A 15,540-nucleotide genomic window follows, 5' to 3' on the forward strand; every position below is an offset into this window, starting at 1 on the left:
GCGCGGGTCTGTTAGCACCGCCCCCTCCTGTCTCTTGGTGTTCAGTGTGTCTGTAGGACAGTGGAATCCTTAGTCTCTCCTGAAAGGGGCCTCAGCATGGCCTTCAAGGCCTGGCCAGTGAGTTAAGGGGTTCTGCACCCACTTTTCCTGATCCGTTAAGCTTGGGGTGGAGGGCGGGGGCAGGCAGCAGGCGGGTCCCCAGGCGTGGTACAGAGGCCAGAGCTGTGCCAGGGACGGTGCGCCTGTCCGTCTCCAGCCTTCCTGCTGTGAAGCCTCGCCTTTGCCGCCTTTGCCTTCGTCTCTAACCTGTGCTGTTGTGCGTTTGGTGTGTTTCTTTGTGAGTTGTTTTTATTTACTTGTGTAACTTTGTTTTTCCGTTATTGTGAAACTAAGGTGTTGTGCTTTTAATTTTTTTTAACAAATGTCACCATTCTTATTTAAGAGAATAAATTCCAAACAATCTTCAGGTTTCTGAGTATTTCTTTTCCTCCCCTTTTTCCTGATTGGAGGGTGCGGAGGGGTCGCTCAGGCAGGTCTCAGGAGTGGGCGTGAAACCACGGTGCCTCAGGATTCTCACTCGTGGGCTGGGCTCGGGAGAGAACGTAGGTGTATTAAAATGGGGAAAGAAGCTGTTTATACCTAAAATACAGGTTCCCATTAGTGGAAGGGCCCCTGTTTGAGGGGGGCATGGTGGAAGGCATTTTGCTTCCTTGCGTGGAGGAAGATGCCACCTGTGTCCCCCATTCCGTCATCCTGCAAGAGGGCCCTGAGGCGGGAGCAGGTGAAGGAAGAAGCTCTCCGTGGAGCCTGCCTCCGCCTGAACCCAGGCTGTGCCCTCCTCTTTCCAACTAGCTGGTACCGTGGGGACCGGAGCACTTGGGCGCCTCTTCGCTGCCTTGAGGCTCTTGCCTGGCATCAGGGACAGTCCTTGCTCTGTCCTCCCAGCTCTGTGTGTTTCTGTGACCTGGACACAGAGGCAGGGGGTCCAGTTCTGCTTGGCTGCTTGAGCCTGGAGGATTGAGCCCCCTTCTCACACACACTGTGACCCTGGCAGCGGGGCCTCTGGTGCCGGCCAGCCCGCCGACTACAGGGGCACAGCCGTTTGGGTGCTGAATGGGGCCAGGAGAGGGCACATCGGAGGGGGGCGCTCAGCGCCAGTCTGTGCCCACCGTGCTTAGGTGATAGAGGCCTGGTGTGAAGCGGCCTCCTGGCCTCCCCTCCACCCGGCGGCCCCCTTGGGTCCCTGCGCGGCCACATCACCATCACTGGGTTGGGAGTTGGTCCCGGCAGGGAGAGCGCCCGCCTCTCCCGGCCTGCTCGCCGCCCTCCCCCTTCTCTGAAATCAGTCAGTCGGGTCTGTCCTGGGCCCTGCAGAAGGCTGGGAGAAAAAAGATTTCGGGCTGAAGACCCTGGAGAGCTCCCTTTGGGTCGAGTTTCTTTCTGAAACTTGAAGCCCGTTCTCTTTTTTTCTCATCGGTTCCCTGGCCCTTCCCTCACTGGGACACTGCCCAGGAGGGCTCCTGCGTGCGACGGGGGTGCAGGAAGCAGTGAGGATGGGCTGCCCTCTGTTCCCGTCCTGTCCCCTGAGGGACCCACTGAAGACAAGCCCCTGCTCGGGCCTTGCTGGGGTGTAATAGCCGGCAGACAGCTTCAGGAAGACTCCTCCCCGCACGCCAGGCCCTTTCACAGAGCTCTACAACCTCACCAAGACTCCGAAACCAGGCCTTACCTGGCACCTCAGATCCAGCCAAGCATCCAGCAAGTGCCAGCAAGTAGATCCATCGTAAGGGCCTGCGGGGAGAAGGCGTGCGTGCTGGGGTAACGCCTCTCGCTCCGCAGTTGCTCTGGGGGCAGCGAGGCTTTGCTCCAAGAAGGACAGTGGGTGAGAGGTTGAGTGGCCCTTACACCCAAGCCAAGCAGACCTGACCTCGCCCTTGATGGTGTCCACCGGTGAGGTCCGACTGCCCCCGTCACTCACAGAGGGCCGTTAGCACAAAAGGCAGTATGGGGACACCTTCCGGCAGGAGGGGGTCCGGGGCCCTAGCTCTGCCTACTAAGAACAGGCTCCTGGGGCCATGCTAGTGGTTGCTAGAAAAATCCTTAAAATGGAGTCAGAATTTCTGGTGCCTCTTATGTGTTCTTTACCTCTATTCTGTACTCACCAGCTCGCCGTGACTGTGCATTAATTGTATGAAACTGTCCCTAGTATGAGTTCCTATTCTGTACTTGTGTAAAATGTCAGGGTTATTTCCACTGTGTCACTGTTGTTTCATAGTGTCCTTGCCTGGAATTGTAGGTCTTTAGTGGTTATTTTGTGTTAAGGGGCCCCGGTTACCGGAAGAGCTCGGGCCCTGCAATTCAGGCACCTGCTTGCTTCTCTGCGGTTCCTGCGCCCCGGGTCCCGATGCGACTGGGCCTCCATCACAGCTGACTCCCCAAGAAAGCTTGGCCCTACTGGGGGCCCCTGCAGACCTGTGCTGCCAGACGGGGGTTGGGGCTCCGGAAGGACCTGGGCCTCAAACACACAACGAAATCGGGGCTGTTTCAGTGCAGAGGCCTAAATAAACACGTTTTCATTCAGTTCTCGTGTCCTTCCAGGGTAATGAAGCCGGGCATCAGTGGAGGTGAGTTCCTGAAGGTGTGATCCTCCTGGCACTTGGCGGCTGCTCAGAGATGAGACCTAAAAAAAAGTGGCATTAGGGACCTGAGGGCGAAGAGTCTGTCAGGCGCCTGAGCTCAACCTGGTGCTGAAGGAGAACAGCTGATGTTGTCACAATACGGTTATAATAGCCTGTTTATTCTTGTTCCCCTGTTTGCTAGAACTGAGTCAGTATCTAGAAAGACGGGGCTGGAGAGACCAGCTGTCAAATTTCCCTCCCACCACTTGCCACCAGCAGACTTACCTGGGTTAGTACGTTCTTCCTCTAGAAGAGAAGGCTCTGCCCTAGGTTCTGTCTCCTGTGAATTACTCTAAACCAGCTCCCTGCCTGCCTTCAGTGGGGCATCAGCATTGCTGGAGGCCCAGGAACACAGGGATCCGGGTGTGGGGAAGGCAGCCCCAGTGGAGGCTCTGGGCCCTGGGGCGACGGGGCTTGGCCAGCTGCCTGCGGGAAGGGCCAGAGTCTTGCTGCCCTTGGGGGCTGCTGAGAGCCGACAGCCGTGCTCCGGGCGGCTGCAAATACCACACCAAGGGGCCGTCGTGTTTACAGCCGGGAGAGCCCCCGCCTCTGCTGGAGTCTCCCTCAGATAAAAATCGGGAGTGAAACTTGAAGTGTGCTCACGGCTGTCAGTCTCCCCCAAGTGTTTATACTGGTGAAGCTGCCGTTGGGGCTGATGTCACACGAACTCATAGAGAACAATTCAGGAAGACGCGTAATGGCGTACAGCTAGTGTGTAGCACTTACTGTGTGCCAGGCACTGTCCAGATGCCTTCTGTATACGCATCCCTCATCTCATCACACCGTAGGCTGTGAGGAAGGTAGCATTTTGCAGACTGGATCGCTCAGCCCCGTGACTGAGCCAGGCAGAGCCGGGTGGAGTCGGTACAGGACGCACACAGTGCCGCCCCCTCCACTCCCGTGTCCTCCAGCCTCAGCTTGTCCGCCTGGGGCGGCGGGAAGAGAGCTGCGTGTTGGCTCCACCAAGATGACTTTCTAAAAACACGCACGAACGCCCGTGTCATCTGTGAATGTGCATTTGGTTATTTCCGGGAAATACGTGTCCCCAGATTTTTAGCAGTGACCCCAGGGCTGGGAATGTGCCTTTGCAAAGAGGGTAGATTCCAGAGCAAAGGGTTTCATCACTGGTATGTGAAGGGGGAGATCAGAAGAGACAGAGGAGAATAATGATGTTGCATCGACTGCTTTTCATTTCCTCCGTATCAGCACTCTGATCAGTTCAAACGACACCGAACCTAAAGTCGTGCTACTAAGATGTCCCTGCACATGGACCCTGCCTGCCCGTCTGGAGGAGCCGGGCTTGTGCTCTGGGATGACGTTAAGTGCTGCTCTTGGGCAGCAGTCTAGCTGCTTCTGACTTGTACGCCTGCTGCTTATTTCTCCTCTACGCTCACATTTTATCACACTTCTCTGAGAGGCCCCGGGGATGGTGGAGCTGACGGTTTCCTTCTCTTACTATTGGTGCTTTACAGCTGCCATTCACAGCAGTTGCCTGGCTTGGCCCTGGGTGGGGTTGGCAGAGGAGAGGGAGAGATGAGGGTCTGCCTCTTTCTGTCCTGCCACTTTGAGCAGAATCACCCATGACAGGAGTTAAACACGGACATTCTTACCTGTCGGAGTTTGGGCCGCTCCAGATTCCACTCACGTAAAACGATGCTTAAATCCGGGCTAAGCGTGCATGTCATTGCAGTGAGCATTTTGGGTTCTGCCGTGTTGGATCAACTTGGGTTGGGCACAGAAGCAGCTCGGGAGGCCTGAGCATGTCCAGGCCCAGCCTCGGGCAGGCGTGTCATGACGGGCCCTGCGAGCTCATAGAGGATGTTTCTGGAAAATGGAAAAAGAAGAGAGTTGGGGACATGGAGAAGGAAGCAGTGTTTTTCCCCGTCGTGTTTCCATGTCTGCTTTTCTCCCTGGATTTAGTGAGTGGGCCTTCTGACATACCTGTCAGCCTCCAGCACTTGGCCTCTGTCCCCAGGCCCCACGCCGGAGGGCTGGGCGGGTGGACGGGGGCCAGCAGGATGAGCAGCATCTCCGTAGGACGGTGGAGGGCGGGGCACCTCTGCCCAGCACGCGGACCGTGTGCCCCACACGCCCTCCCCGGCGGGCCCTCCCCGCGCTGCCCTCCGAGGTTCCGGACGCCTCACTCCGGTGGCAGTATCACTGCTCTGTCCTGACGACCTCGTCCACTGGGCCGCGGTCCAGCGTCTGCTGCGCCGGGTGGCCTGGTCAGTGAGAGGTGGGAGATAGTCTGCTGTGATTTCCAGGCAGGGCTCTCGGGCTCAGCACTGTTGACGTTTGGACGGATAGGTCTTCGTTGTGCGTTGTTGGCTGTTTGCAGTATCCCTGGCCTCTTCCCACTGGATCTCAGGACACCCCCCTTCCCAGGTTGTGACACTGCTAGGTGACCCCAGAGGAAAAGATCACCTGGTTGACCACCACCATTCTAGACTAAAGTCAGGAGAAGTAAGGACAGGCCCTAAATGTAAAATTAGCCTCCATTTGATTGTTCCCTGTGGGAGACCAGGGAAGAGAGTGCGTGAGGACAAAGAAAGTGACACAGACCACACTGGACGGCAGGGCCTGCCCGCCCCTGTCAGGTTGTGGGCACACGCCTCCCAGCATGTGACGCTGTGTGCACGTCGGCAGCTGTGCCGGTACTGTGTGTGCTGTCCGACACCGAGGAAGTGTTTTAGAACAGGAGTCCGTTTTCCTGAACCACAGTGAATCGCTCTGCGCCCCAGAATGTGCTCATCTTCTGAGGTGAGCACAGCCTTGGAGAGCAGAGCTGGGTCTAAAGGGAACAAGGACAGATCTTGAGGAGAAGATGCAGCCTGTTATCCTTGCTGTCTCCGGTCATTCGTCTCCCTGAGCCTCAGTTTCCCCATCTATTAAGATCATAAAATGGAAAAAAGGCTCCCTGCTGCTCTAGTTCATGAGATTGTTGTCAAGAGCAACTAAGCTGAGACGTGTGGAAACTCATTTATTTAAAAGGATTACAGGAATATCATCTATGATCATTGGTGGAGGTTCCAGAAAATGCTGGCATAATCAGAGTCAGAGTGAGTTAGGGTTATTTCTGCTGACGGGGCGATGCATCCTGCGGGGTTAGGACAGGACGGCCTGCTGGGATGTGTTCCCAGCCAGCAGAGATTTGGGGAAACGGAACAGTGAGGAGGGCTGGCCGTGTCTGGTCCTGAGACAGTGGGCGTTGAATCTCTGCAGGGCTTGGCTAAATTTGGCCTTGCTTGTTCCTCAGCCTGCGTGGATGGGCTGTGAGGTCACCTGCTAACTCCACGACACCCTGGGGGCTCTTCACTGTAGCAACGGAAGAAAAGCAGTCCTGGATAGGTTGACATTAAGCTGAATTTCAGCACCCACGTGAGAGTCAGATGACTGTGCAGGATTATAGCTTCTCTTAGGCAGAGGTAGGGTTACACGTGGGCCTAGGGACGGTGTGGCTCCCCACAAGCCCCCAGGGGCTCCGAGCCACCTCCCGGGCCTGGAGTCAGCGCAGGGACAGTGCTTCGTGGGTGCCAGGCTGGCTGCTGGAGAGGGCTCTGAACTCCCAGCACCAGCCGTGCAGGCCCCCGTGCCCGGATGTCTCAGGGACCGGCTGACAGATGAGAGCGCAGGTGTGACGGGGCCGAGGTGCGCCTCAGGTGGTGCTTGTGGGCATTGCTGGAGGGGCTTGGCTCCTCTCCCACAGCAGATCTACATTGTCTGGGGGGAGGCTGTTGCGGAGATGCTGTCTTTGGAAGGAGCCTGTCGAGGGCCTTTCGTCGCGAGGTGGGTTTGTCCCTGTTGATCGTTGGATTATGGGCAGGGCCTCGCTTCCCACCTTCCACGGCTCAGAGGCCAAGCCCGCTCTGGGGCTGTGCAGCTGGCCCCCCGAAAGCCCCTCGCAGCCAGCTTGGGACGCACTCTGGACTGAAGTGCCCCAGAGGGGAGGGGTGCAGTCTGAATGCGCATCTTGGAAAAGATCATCCTCTGGCGGTGCCTGGCGGGCAGACGCGTGGTCCTCCTCTCCCTTCCCACCTCTCCCCTCCGCGTGCTCGTACGGGTCTGGTCCTTCAGTGAGCGAGATGCTCCCTGGAGCTCAGCTGCTCTCCACGGTGAAGCGAGGACATGCGTTTAGAGCATCAGGTCGTTTGAGATGGCGTCTTTTCAGAGCCTTCCTCCGTGGAGTCTTGTAGGACGTTGGCATCTTCATAGGAATTTCTCTGTCCCGGGCGCTAAGGGAACGGCTACTGTCTTCACAGGTGGTGTTCCTGCCTCTTCTTGGGGTCTGGAACAGCATCGAGCTCCTTGAGACACGCAGAGGCCCTCAGTGTTGTGTGTCAAGATGAGGAAACCGAGACCAGGTTATGTCCAACCAATTCCTTAAAAGTATAGTGAGGTGTTGCTGTAGTTCAGATACAGGCTGAGACCTTCCATCTTGATTGTTTATTCAAGACGCTTTACCGAACACTTGCTCTGCCGCACTGACGGCACCTGAACCATGGGAGGCTGGGAGAGCCCTGTGCGGCGGCGGACAGGACCCTCCAGTTTGGGGTGCACTCAGGAGGTGGATGGTGTGATGAAGGCGCACTAGAGCCCTGGGGGTACGGAGGGGCCAGCAGCAGCAGGCAGAGGGCCGGGCTGGGCTGACCTGTGGGCCACCCTTATCTTTACCCACCTCTTATTAAGATTTCAGAGGCTAGCCCCACGAGTGGGCTAGTGGACAGGCCCCTTACCTTGAGCTGTAGGGACCCTCCTGATCGGCCGACCGCACCCATGGCTCCCATGTGTGCACAGGTGTGTGCACGTGGGCAGCCACGTGGGAACAGCAGAACTGCAGCTAGAGCTCAGCTCTGTGGGATTTAAGAGAAAACACAGCAGACTCCAGCGCTTTAGACAGCAGAGAGGTGGCCGTTCTGCGGGGTGACCCAGCTGACTGTTAAGGGTCGAGTCGAGTTTCATCTCTGAGATATTTCGACACATGAAAGATATGTTATCAAGAGAGCTACACGAAGCCCTGTTAAGGTGTTTTTTTTTTATGGAGACTCGGGTACGTGCCTTAAAAGAGACCTCTTTGCCTGGGTCAGTTAGAGTGACGTGTGCCAGGATTTTCACCTGCCAAAAAGACACCTTTGGGAGATGTACTAATAGCAGCAAAAGTCACGTAATGTTAGAAAACTAACGTAACAGCAAAAGTCCCCTGGGATCCTGCAGACGGGGAGCCAAGGGCTGTGGCGATGGACGAGCCCCTCAGCTTCCTGAGGGGACTCTGCGGGCTGTAGGCTCCCGCCTCCCTCCTCCCACCTGGTGGGTTTCCTGGGACGGTTCTGACTTGTCCCTGTTGCGTTTCCCCTTCTCGGCCTCTCGGTCACTGCCCGACTCTTGGTAATTCAGTATCTCCCCCTTGCGTCCGCGCGACCTGCTTTTCTCTGTGCCCCACGTGAGCACGTGGTCCCCCTGGACGACGCGGAGACGCTGGGTGTGGAGGGGCAGTTCGCGATCCCGTTCCTCGCTGCACAGCCACGCGGCCCCGGGTGCCGTCCAGGGCCGGTCTCCTAGGGCCTGTGGACATCAGAACCCTGGGTGGCAATAGCGCTGGCAGCGCCCAGCGGCGGGGCGTGCAGCCCACGTCACAGTCCTGGATCAGCGGGTCGTCCCTGTTCCTTCATCACCTGCTTCCCGAGCAAACGAGCATCTGACACCCTCCTGTCCTGTGACCTCGGGACGTGCTGTGAACACTACCCCCTGACAGCAGGAAACCACAGAAGAGTCTATCGGAGGGTCCACGTGCAGGGGCCGGAGTCACCTCACTGAGGCAGTGCTTGGAAACTCCTTCCTTTGGCCTCCAGAACCAAAGCGCCGGCGAAGTGTGCGGTGTCCTCCAGAGGGAGAAATGGCCGTGCGAGGCCTCAGGCATGCGGCCGGCCCAGCAGAGTCTGCTGAGGCCCAAACCAGCTGTCCCAGGGCCCTTCTGAGAAGGCCATGGAAGCAGCCCCAGTGAGCCTTTCCCCCAAGGTGGGCCTCCTCCTCCCGCAGACACCAGACCCACTGCCCCGCCGGACGGGAGTGGGCACGGGGTCCCGGGCAGAGCGTTGGACAGCTGAGCAGCAGCTCAGCCGGCAACTTGAGTGGCAGTGAAGTGGGGGGAGTGGGTTGCTGCTTCCCCACGGGGCCGCCGGGCCACTCACGTCACGGGGCCCCTGTCGAAGGCAGCACCCCACAGAGGCAGCTGTCTCTGGTCCGGACAGCGGTCCTGCCCTGGGGTGGCCATGCGTTGCCACAGAACTGCAGCAGGGACCCCCTCGCAGCCCCGTGAGGTCGGGGGCTCCTCGTGAGGAGGGCGACCTCTCCCCCAGGGTGATTTCACGCGTGTTGCCAAGGGCTTTGGCAGCGTTCGTCTGTCATCTGAGAGCGGGTTCTCCCGTGAGGAAAATATTTCCTTGAGGATGATGTATGGAGCTCACACAGGCAGTGACTGTCCCAGAGCAGGGCCCGTCATTCAGGCTCAGAGCCTTTCTCTTATTTAGGGTGCCACCCAGATCCTGGAGCTGTTTCCCTTTGGTCTGTGGAGCTGGAATTGGCCTCCAGTGACCTGAGGTCTGCTTGCCTGGACTTAGGGAACAGTCAGCCTAGGAATGATCCCAAATCCCTCGTCCCAGTTTCAGCTGGGAAGCCCCTGTGTGTTGCCGCATCAAAAGCATGTGACGTGGAGAGTCTGGGGGTCTTGGCCTGACCCTGCTGGTTCACTCTGACTTTCCAAACTGCCCTTCTGCAGCCTCTGCTCTCCTGGGCTCCTCCGAAGCTGACGAGACAGCGAGGCCCCGGGGGCGGCAGGTGGGGGTCCTCTGTCTGTCGTCGTGTCAGAACCACTGCCAAGGCCGCCTCCACCATTACTTCCTTCAGTGTCTTCATTTATCATCACCATCTGGTTAGTCTGGCAAATGGCCCTTTGCTCAGGACAGAGAATCAAGGATGCTGATTTTGTTGATTGTTTGTTTGTTTTAATTCCCCATGACATTTTAAGGTGATGGCCCAGGACTGCTAAGCACATTTTGGCAGCTGGTGAATTTTGGGTACTTGCCGAGCGTCCTCTGAGTGCCACCTTCCCTTTGGGAAACAGCCTCCATGGGGACCCGGCCCTGAGGGAACATCCCGCTTTCCCTGGTCGCTGAAAGTGGGTGGAGACCAGAGGGGCCTGGGGCCTGACCAGTGAGCGACTCCAGCCCTCCTGTCTTTTACAGCGTCTCCAGTGGGAATGTCTTAGGCCTCACGGCCCACAGCCTCCTCTCTGTGGGGACTGATGTGTGAATGATCTGAGTGTTTCTGGCTTCGTTTTTGTTGGTTGTGGCCAAGCCCAGTATTAAATTAACATCTCCCCTCCCTAAAGCCCTAGACTCTGGGCTTGGGGTTGGATGATCCCCTGCTCTACACAGCCTGTGGAAACTCCAGAGAATTGACGCTGGGAGGAGGGCAGGATGTCATTCCAGACGCCAGACACTCTGCTCCAGGACATTTCCATGGAGTCTCTGTCCTTCGTCATGAAGGTCACGGTGGGGAGGACATCGTGGTGAAGACGCCCCTGTGGGGGAAGGCAGAGCAGGACTCCAAGGAAACGTGCCTTGGCAGCAGCACGCCAGGTCTCTGAGCGGACGCTGTGCTCCTGGGACTCGGGTCTTGGCCGCACCGCTCACCAGCTGTGTGACCTTGGGCAGCTTACTTACTGTCTCTGAACCTCGGTGATCTCATTTGCAAACTGTTACCTACCTTAAAGCTGGCGCCTACCTCCGTGTTCCTCCAGAGCGCCCTCCTTGGATCCCTGGGTGGGCCACGCGCCCCTTTTCCATGCTCCTGTGGTCCTGCGTGTGTGCTCGATCCCTGACGCCTCTACACGCCTGGAACCATCCCTGTGAGGACTTTCTTTGCCATGCCCGGCCTTCGGCGCTCGGAGTAGAGAGCATTTTCGCCTGCGTTGCTTCCCCAGTTTCTCGTGGAATTCCTGGCAGACACTGTGCGTTTCCCCCAAGGGTCTTCCCATGAGTGTGTTCCTTCTCTACCTTGAAATTGCTCAGTCTGAACTGATGATGTGAGTTGTTTTCCCTGAAGTGACATCTCTTACTCTGTTTTTCTTCTACCATCTAAAAGAAATACTGGTCTTTATCCCAGATTCATGGAATTCCCCAAAACTTTGTGCTCGGGTAGTTGCCACCCATTTATTTCCCTTTCCGTTTAAGGGCAGTTGTCAAAAATACATGATGGGAAGGACAGGATCAAGTGGTACTGTAGTCGGGGACCCTTGGCCTTGTCTTTATCGAGATGGGTTTTGATGAGGAGAAGGAAGGAGGCCAGGAAGGCTGGTGTTTGGAAAGGCTGGCCCCGCGATTAGAGCCTGTGCCCTCGGAGGGCCTGGGGGCAGGTGTGGAGACTGTCGAGACCGTGTCCACCTGCTGTGCTCCCTGCCTCTTTTGTGCTGTCATCTGGAGACCACGTGTTTCCTAATTTTCCACACACCCTCGTCCAGCATCAGAGCTCACACTTCGGGGTCCCTGAGCTCAGTGTTGAAGGATAGTCCGGGGGTGTCCAAAATGAGGCTCCCGGGGCACCAAGACCGGGACGGGCAGATGTGTGCACACGGCACAGGATTCGTGCCCAGACCCCACGGTTATACATTTACCTGCATTTGTAAGTGAACACGCCCCAGGTCTTGCTTTTCAGAAAGAATCTCTAGTGATTTGAAGGGTGCTGTTTGGTGGGAGATCCTGGTCACTGCAGCAGATGTGCTGAGACTTTATTCCGTGACTGCCTGCGTTCACAGGGTTATTTCTAATGATTTTACGAGGAGGTTTGGAACGTGCGCATGACAGAAGGGCCAGCCTTCCAGACGTTTTCTGCACAGCCTCTCACGTCACAAAAGTTACTAAATCGGTGTTCCCACCCCGTCCTTCAGCGCTTCATCAGGGGGCTTCTGGGCTTCGCCTTAAGACCACCTGACACTGGCTGGTGTGATTTCACCTGCTAAACCTAGTGTCGGTCCCTAAAGCCGAGAGTGTCACTGAAGCCAGGTGCCTGCCCTGGCGGGACGCAAGGCCCTGTGCCCTGCCCCGCCCCGGTGCCTGCGTCCCTCCACCTGGGCCCCTTCCCTGTGCTGCTCGCTCTGCTCAGAGCCTCTTCCCGGCCTTCTGTGTCCAGTGACTGTCGTTTGCAATCCAGGGCAGATGGATGCAACAGACTTGTACAGGTGGGTGGTGAAAATGTTCCTGGACCTCAGCTGTATCACCTAACTCATAGAAGAGGGAGGCAGTGTGTACGGGGCACAGAGATGGCACCTGCACAGATGTGCGTACATGCGTGTGTAAGTCACTGTGTACTCGTAGTAACCCTGCGACGTGGGACTGTCCTTGTTCATGGATCAGGAAGTGAGCTCTCAGTGGTCGTGTGATTTTCCTAAGGTCCTTCAGCTGGTCAGTGGCGGAGTCCGTTGTCTCAGCGGGTCTGTCTGACTCTGCACCACATGTGACGTCCTGTCACAGTGGACACAGGAGAGTGGTCGGTGGGCCTCTTCTGCCCAAACGTGGGGTCACAATGTGTATTAGGAAGGGTAACGATGGAGATGGGGGAGGTGGGGGGCGCATGACGGCGACATCGGACACCTGAGTCCTCAGAGTCCACGAGCCCATCGCAGGCCTCAGATTTCTTTCTTTCTTTCTTCCTTCCTTTCTTTCTTTCATTTATTTTTGGCTGTGTTGGGTCTTTGTTGCTGCACGCTGGCTTTTTCTAGTTGCGGCGAGTGGGGGCTACTCTTTGTTGCGGTGTGTGGGCTTCTCATTGCGGTGGTTTCTCTTGTTGCGGAGCACGGGTTCTAGGCGCACAGGCTTCAGTAGCTGTGGCATGAGGGCTCAGTAGTTGTGGCTCGCGGGCTCTAGAGCGCAGGCTTAGTAGTTGTGGCGCACGGGCTTAGTTGCTCCATGGCACGTGGGATCCTCCCGGACCAGGGCTCGAACCCATGTCCCCTGCATTGGCAGGCGGATTCTTAACCACTGCACCACCAGGGAAGCCCAGTCCTCAGATTTCTTCGCAAAGGAATGATAGAGTCTAGAAACCGCCATCGTGGGCCTCCCAGAGCTATAATTGACCAGGCAGGGTCATCAGTGGATCTTTAGGCCCCTGACGTGGGTATTCTGGGAACAGGTAGTCCAGGGTCTCTCCGCATCCCCCCACAGATTACATATTAATTACAAAGGGGAAAAGGTCTCTTTACCACAGAGACGTGGGTGGGCACCAGCTCAACCAAGCCATCCAGCTGGTGTCACCAGGACCGAGGGGGCCTGCCTGACTGTCCTGCGTGGGTGCAGTGGGAGGGGCCCAGAGTCGTCCACAAGGTGTTCCCGTGGAACGAAAAGTCTTGCCACGAATCTAAACGTGAGACAGACAAACCCACAGTGTGAGAAGCTCTGCAGAACAGCTTACCTGGACACCTCAGTAAACCAGCCAGATGCAGTGCCTGAACCTCGACTGGGTCCCGGACCATGGGATGCGGCAGCGGGTCCTGAACTGAGCGGGTGGGGACATTGGGTCCTGGACCGTTTTATTGGGGGCAGCGGGTCCTGGGCCTTGTCGGGGGGCAGCAGAGAGGACTCCCTTCTCAACAGGCTGCTTTCCCTTGAGGGCCAGTCCTGCCCCTGCCCCCCAGCCAGTGCGCGCTGCTCCCCAGGCTGTCGCGCCGCTGTAGGGCAGATGTGGGGTCTTTTGTCTCCTGCCCCCTCACACCAGAGGCCTCTGGGCTCTCCCAGCTGCCGTGTCCGTCTCCCTGGCCTCGTGGGACAGCCGCCCCTCCTTCCGGGGAGAAGTTCCTTCCCTCGTCCCTGTCGCTGATCCCAGAACTTTGCTTCTTGCTTGTCGTGCAGGCCCGAGCGTGAACGGCCTGGAGGAGCCCAGCGTCGCCAAGAGGCTGCGGGGCACCCCGGAGAGGATTGAGCTGGAGAACTACCGCCTGTCGGCGCGGCAGGCGGAGGGGCTGGAGGAGGTGCCCGAGGAGACGCAGGCCGAGCACAACCTGAGCAGTGTGCTGGACACGGGCACGGAGGAGGACGCGGCCAGCAGGTCAGCCTGTGGGGCTGCGTCTGCGGCGGGCAGGGGAGCGGGGCCCCGAGCCCGGCGCCTGGGTTGGCGTCGTGACCCGTGACTGGGCGGGGCGTGTGACCTCTCTGCCTGTCCCCTCGTCCGTGTGAGGGGCGGCAGCACCAGGGCGTCCTGCAGAGTCGTGCGAGGGCCCCGGGGTAGAAGGTGCTTGGGACGGAGCTGGGCACGTGTAGGCGCTTGTAGGCGACGGCTGCGGACTGCAGCGTCCGACGCCTCAGCTGGTCGTCCTGCAGGGCCTGTGAAATATATAGGGTGTGCATCTCGCCCCCTCCTGGTAAGGAAACGATGGTGACCAGGACTAGGATGGAGGGTTGACTGAGGTTCAAGCCCAGGGTCTCTGGTCCACGTCCAGGGCTCTCCGTGTTCCCTGCCGCCTGGTGCTCCAGCTCCCCGTCTCGTTAGTCAGAAAGGACCAGTTTGTTTGCCTTAATTCAGAGATTCAGTACTTACTGAGTGCCTACCAAGACCTTAACCCTGCTTTTCATTGAAAAGGAACAGAAAAAATGTGCCCTGGGCTGGTGTTTACAGGTGTGTCGGGGGAGGGGCTTCCACGGGGAGGCGACCGTGCCCCTGTGGGTGGGTTCCATGGAGGCTCTGGGGTGACTCAGCCACCGGGTCGCTGTGCAGTCTTGGGGAAGCTGTCTCATCTCTCTGGGCTTCTTTTTTTCTCCCGTGTGTGGAAAAGAGCAGAAACCTGCATCCCAGGGCCCCTCGCAGTGCGTGGTGCCGGCCGGCTGAGCCGCGTGCACCTTTGGGGAAAGTCTCTGTCCTTGTCCGCGCATTCCCGCCACCCACAGGTCTGCCTGGGTCAGTGCCCAAGTCAGGGCTCAGCAGGAGACCCCACGGGCTGGAAGAGAACAGGGCAGGCAGGTGGAGTGGAGTCAGGACAGGCGGACCCCCTGCAGCCCCTCTTGTGGAGCCTCCCCAACCAGCACCCTCAGGACGCAGCGCTCCCAAGGTGGGGCGGAGTGGAGGGCTGGGCTCGGTGACGTGGGTAGACCCTGTCCTGCAGGAACAACGTTTCCTGCGCTGTGATCTGTAAACCGAGGGATTGTGGGGCAGGAGTGGAGGTGAGGTAGCCTGGGCTTTGCGGGAAGGCGGAGTCACAGCCTTCGCGGCGGGTGAAGCAGAAGGATAGCAGTGACGGCCCCACCGCACTCGGGTTCCCGTTTGAAAAGCACTAAGTGTGGGTGCTCTGTAAAGTGGAACGACGGCCTCGTCAGAGTGCGGCGCCAGGGCTGTCTTACTTCCCCAAGGAAGCCGTGAGATGCCTCCGTCCTTCCTTGGGGAGTCATCAGACTTGAAGATGAGAGATGACAGGGTTTCCAGGAGCTGACCGGTCCAAGCGGGGATTCACTCTCCTCTTACCTCGGGCGCCTGCGGTGCGGGCAGCGCGCGGGGCGCCGCTGGGACGTGACTCTGCAGGCAGACAGCCCAGACTTGAGGCCTGGCTCCACCTCCTGCTCGCTGGGGGCAAGTTTCTTACGCTCTCTTGCCCTCCCTTCCTCATCTGCAAAGGACACAGCACCTCAGAGGTTTGCTTTGAGGATTACACCAAATAAAGTAGTGGGCACAGTGTCTGCGCCCAGTGGGCAGTTGCTGTAATCACTGTCTTACCTGTGGATCCAAGCACAGCCCAGGCAACCCTCACTAGGAGCGGCAGCGTGGTGATTCCTGTTTGGGTTTCCTTGAACAGGTGGTTTAAGTGCCAGAAATCGGGCTTGCCTTG

General features: G+C 58.0%; 1 protein-coding gene across 13 annotated transcripts in view; it reads left to right on the plus strand.

Annotated features, from left to right (window-relative positions):
- The window catches only part of MICAL3 (microtubule associated monooxygenase, calponin and LIM domain containing 3), a 175,476-nt gene that overhangs the window by 120,086 nt on the left and 39,850 nt on the right, over positions 1–15,540 (plus strand). For 12 of the 13 annotated variants that reach the window (XM_060112932.1, XM_060112938.1, XM_060112941.1 and 9 more), the window contains one exon: positions 13,577–13,772. In XM_060112932.1, coding sequence (XP_059968915.1) covers positions 13,577–13,772 — 196 coding nt within the window. Of the gene's footprint in view, positions 1–2,598; positions 2,769–13,576; positions 13,773–15,540 lie in introns of those variants that run through there. The other variant, XM_060112944.1, reaches the window with a different exon arrangement.

Source organism: Mesoplodon densirostris, chromosome 11 (assembly GCF_025265405.1).
Source record: "Mesoplodon densirostris isolate mMesDen1 chromosome 11, mMesDen1 primary haplotype, whole genome shotgun sequence".
NCBI lineage: Eukaryota > Metazoa > Chordata > Mammalia > Artiodactyla > Ziphiidae > Mesoplodon > Mesoplodon densirostris.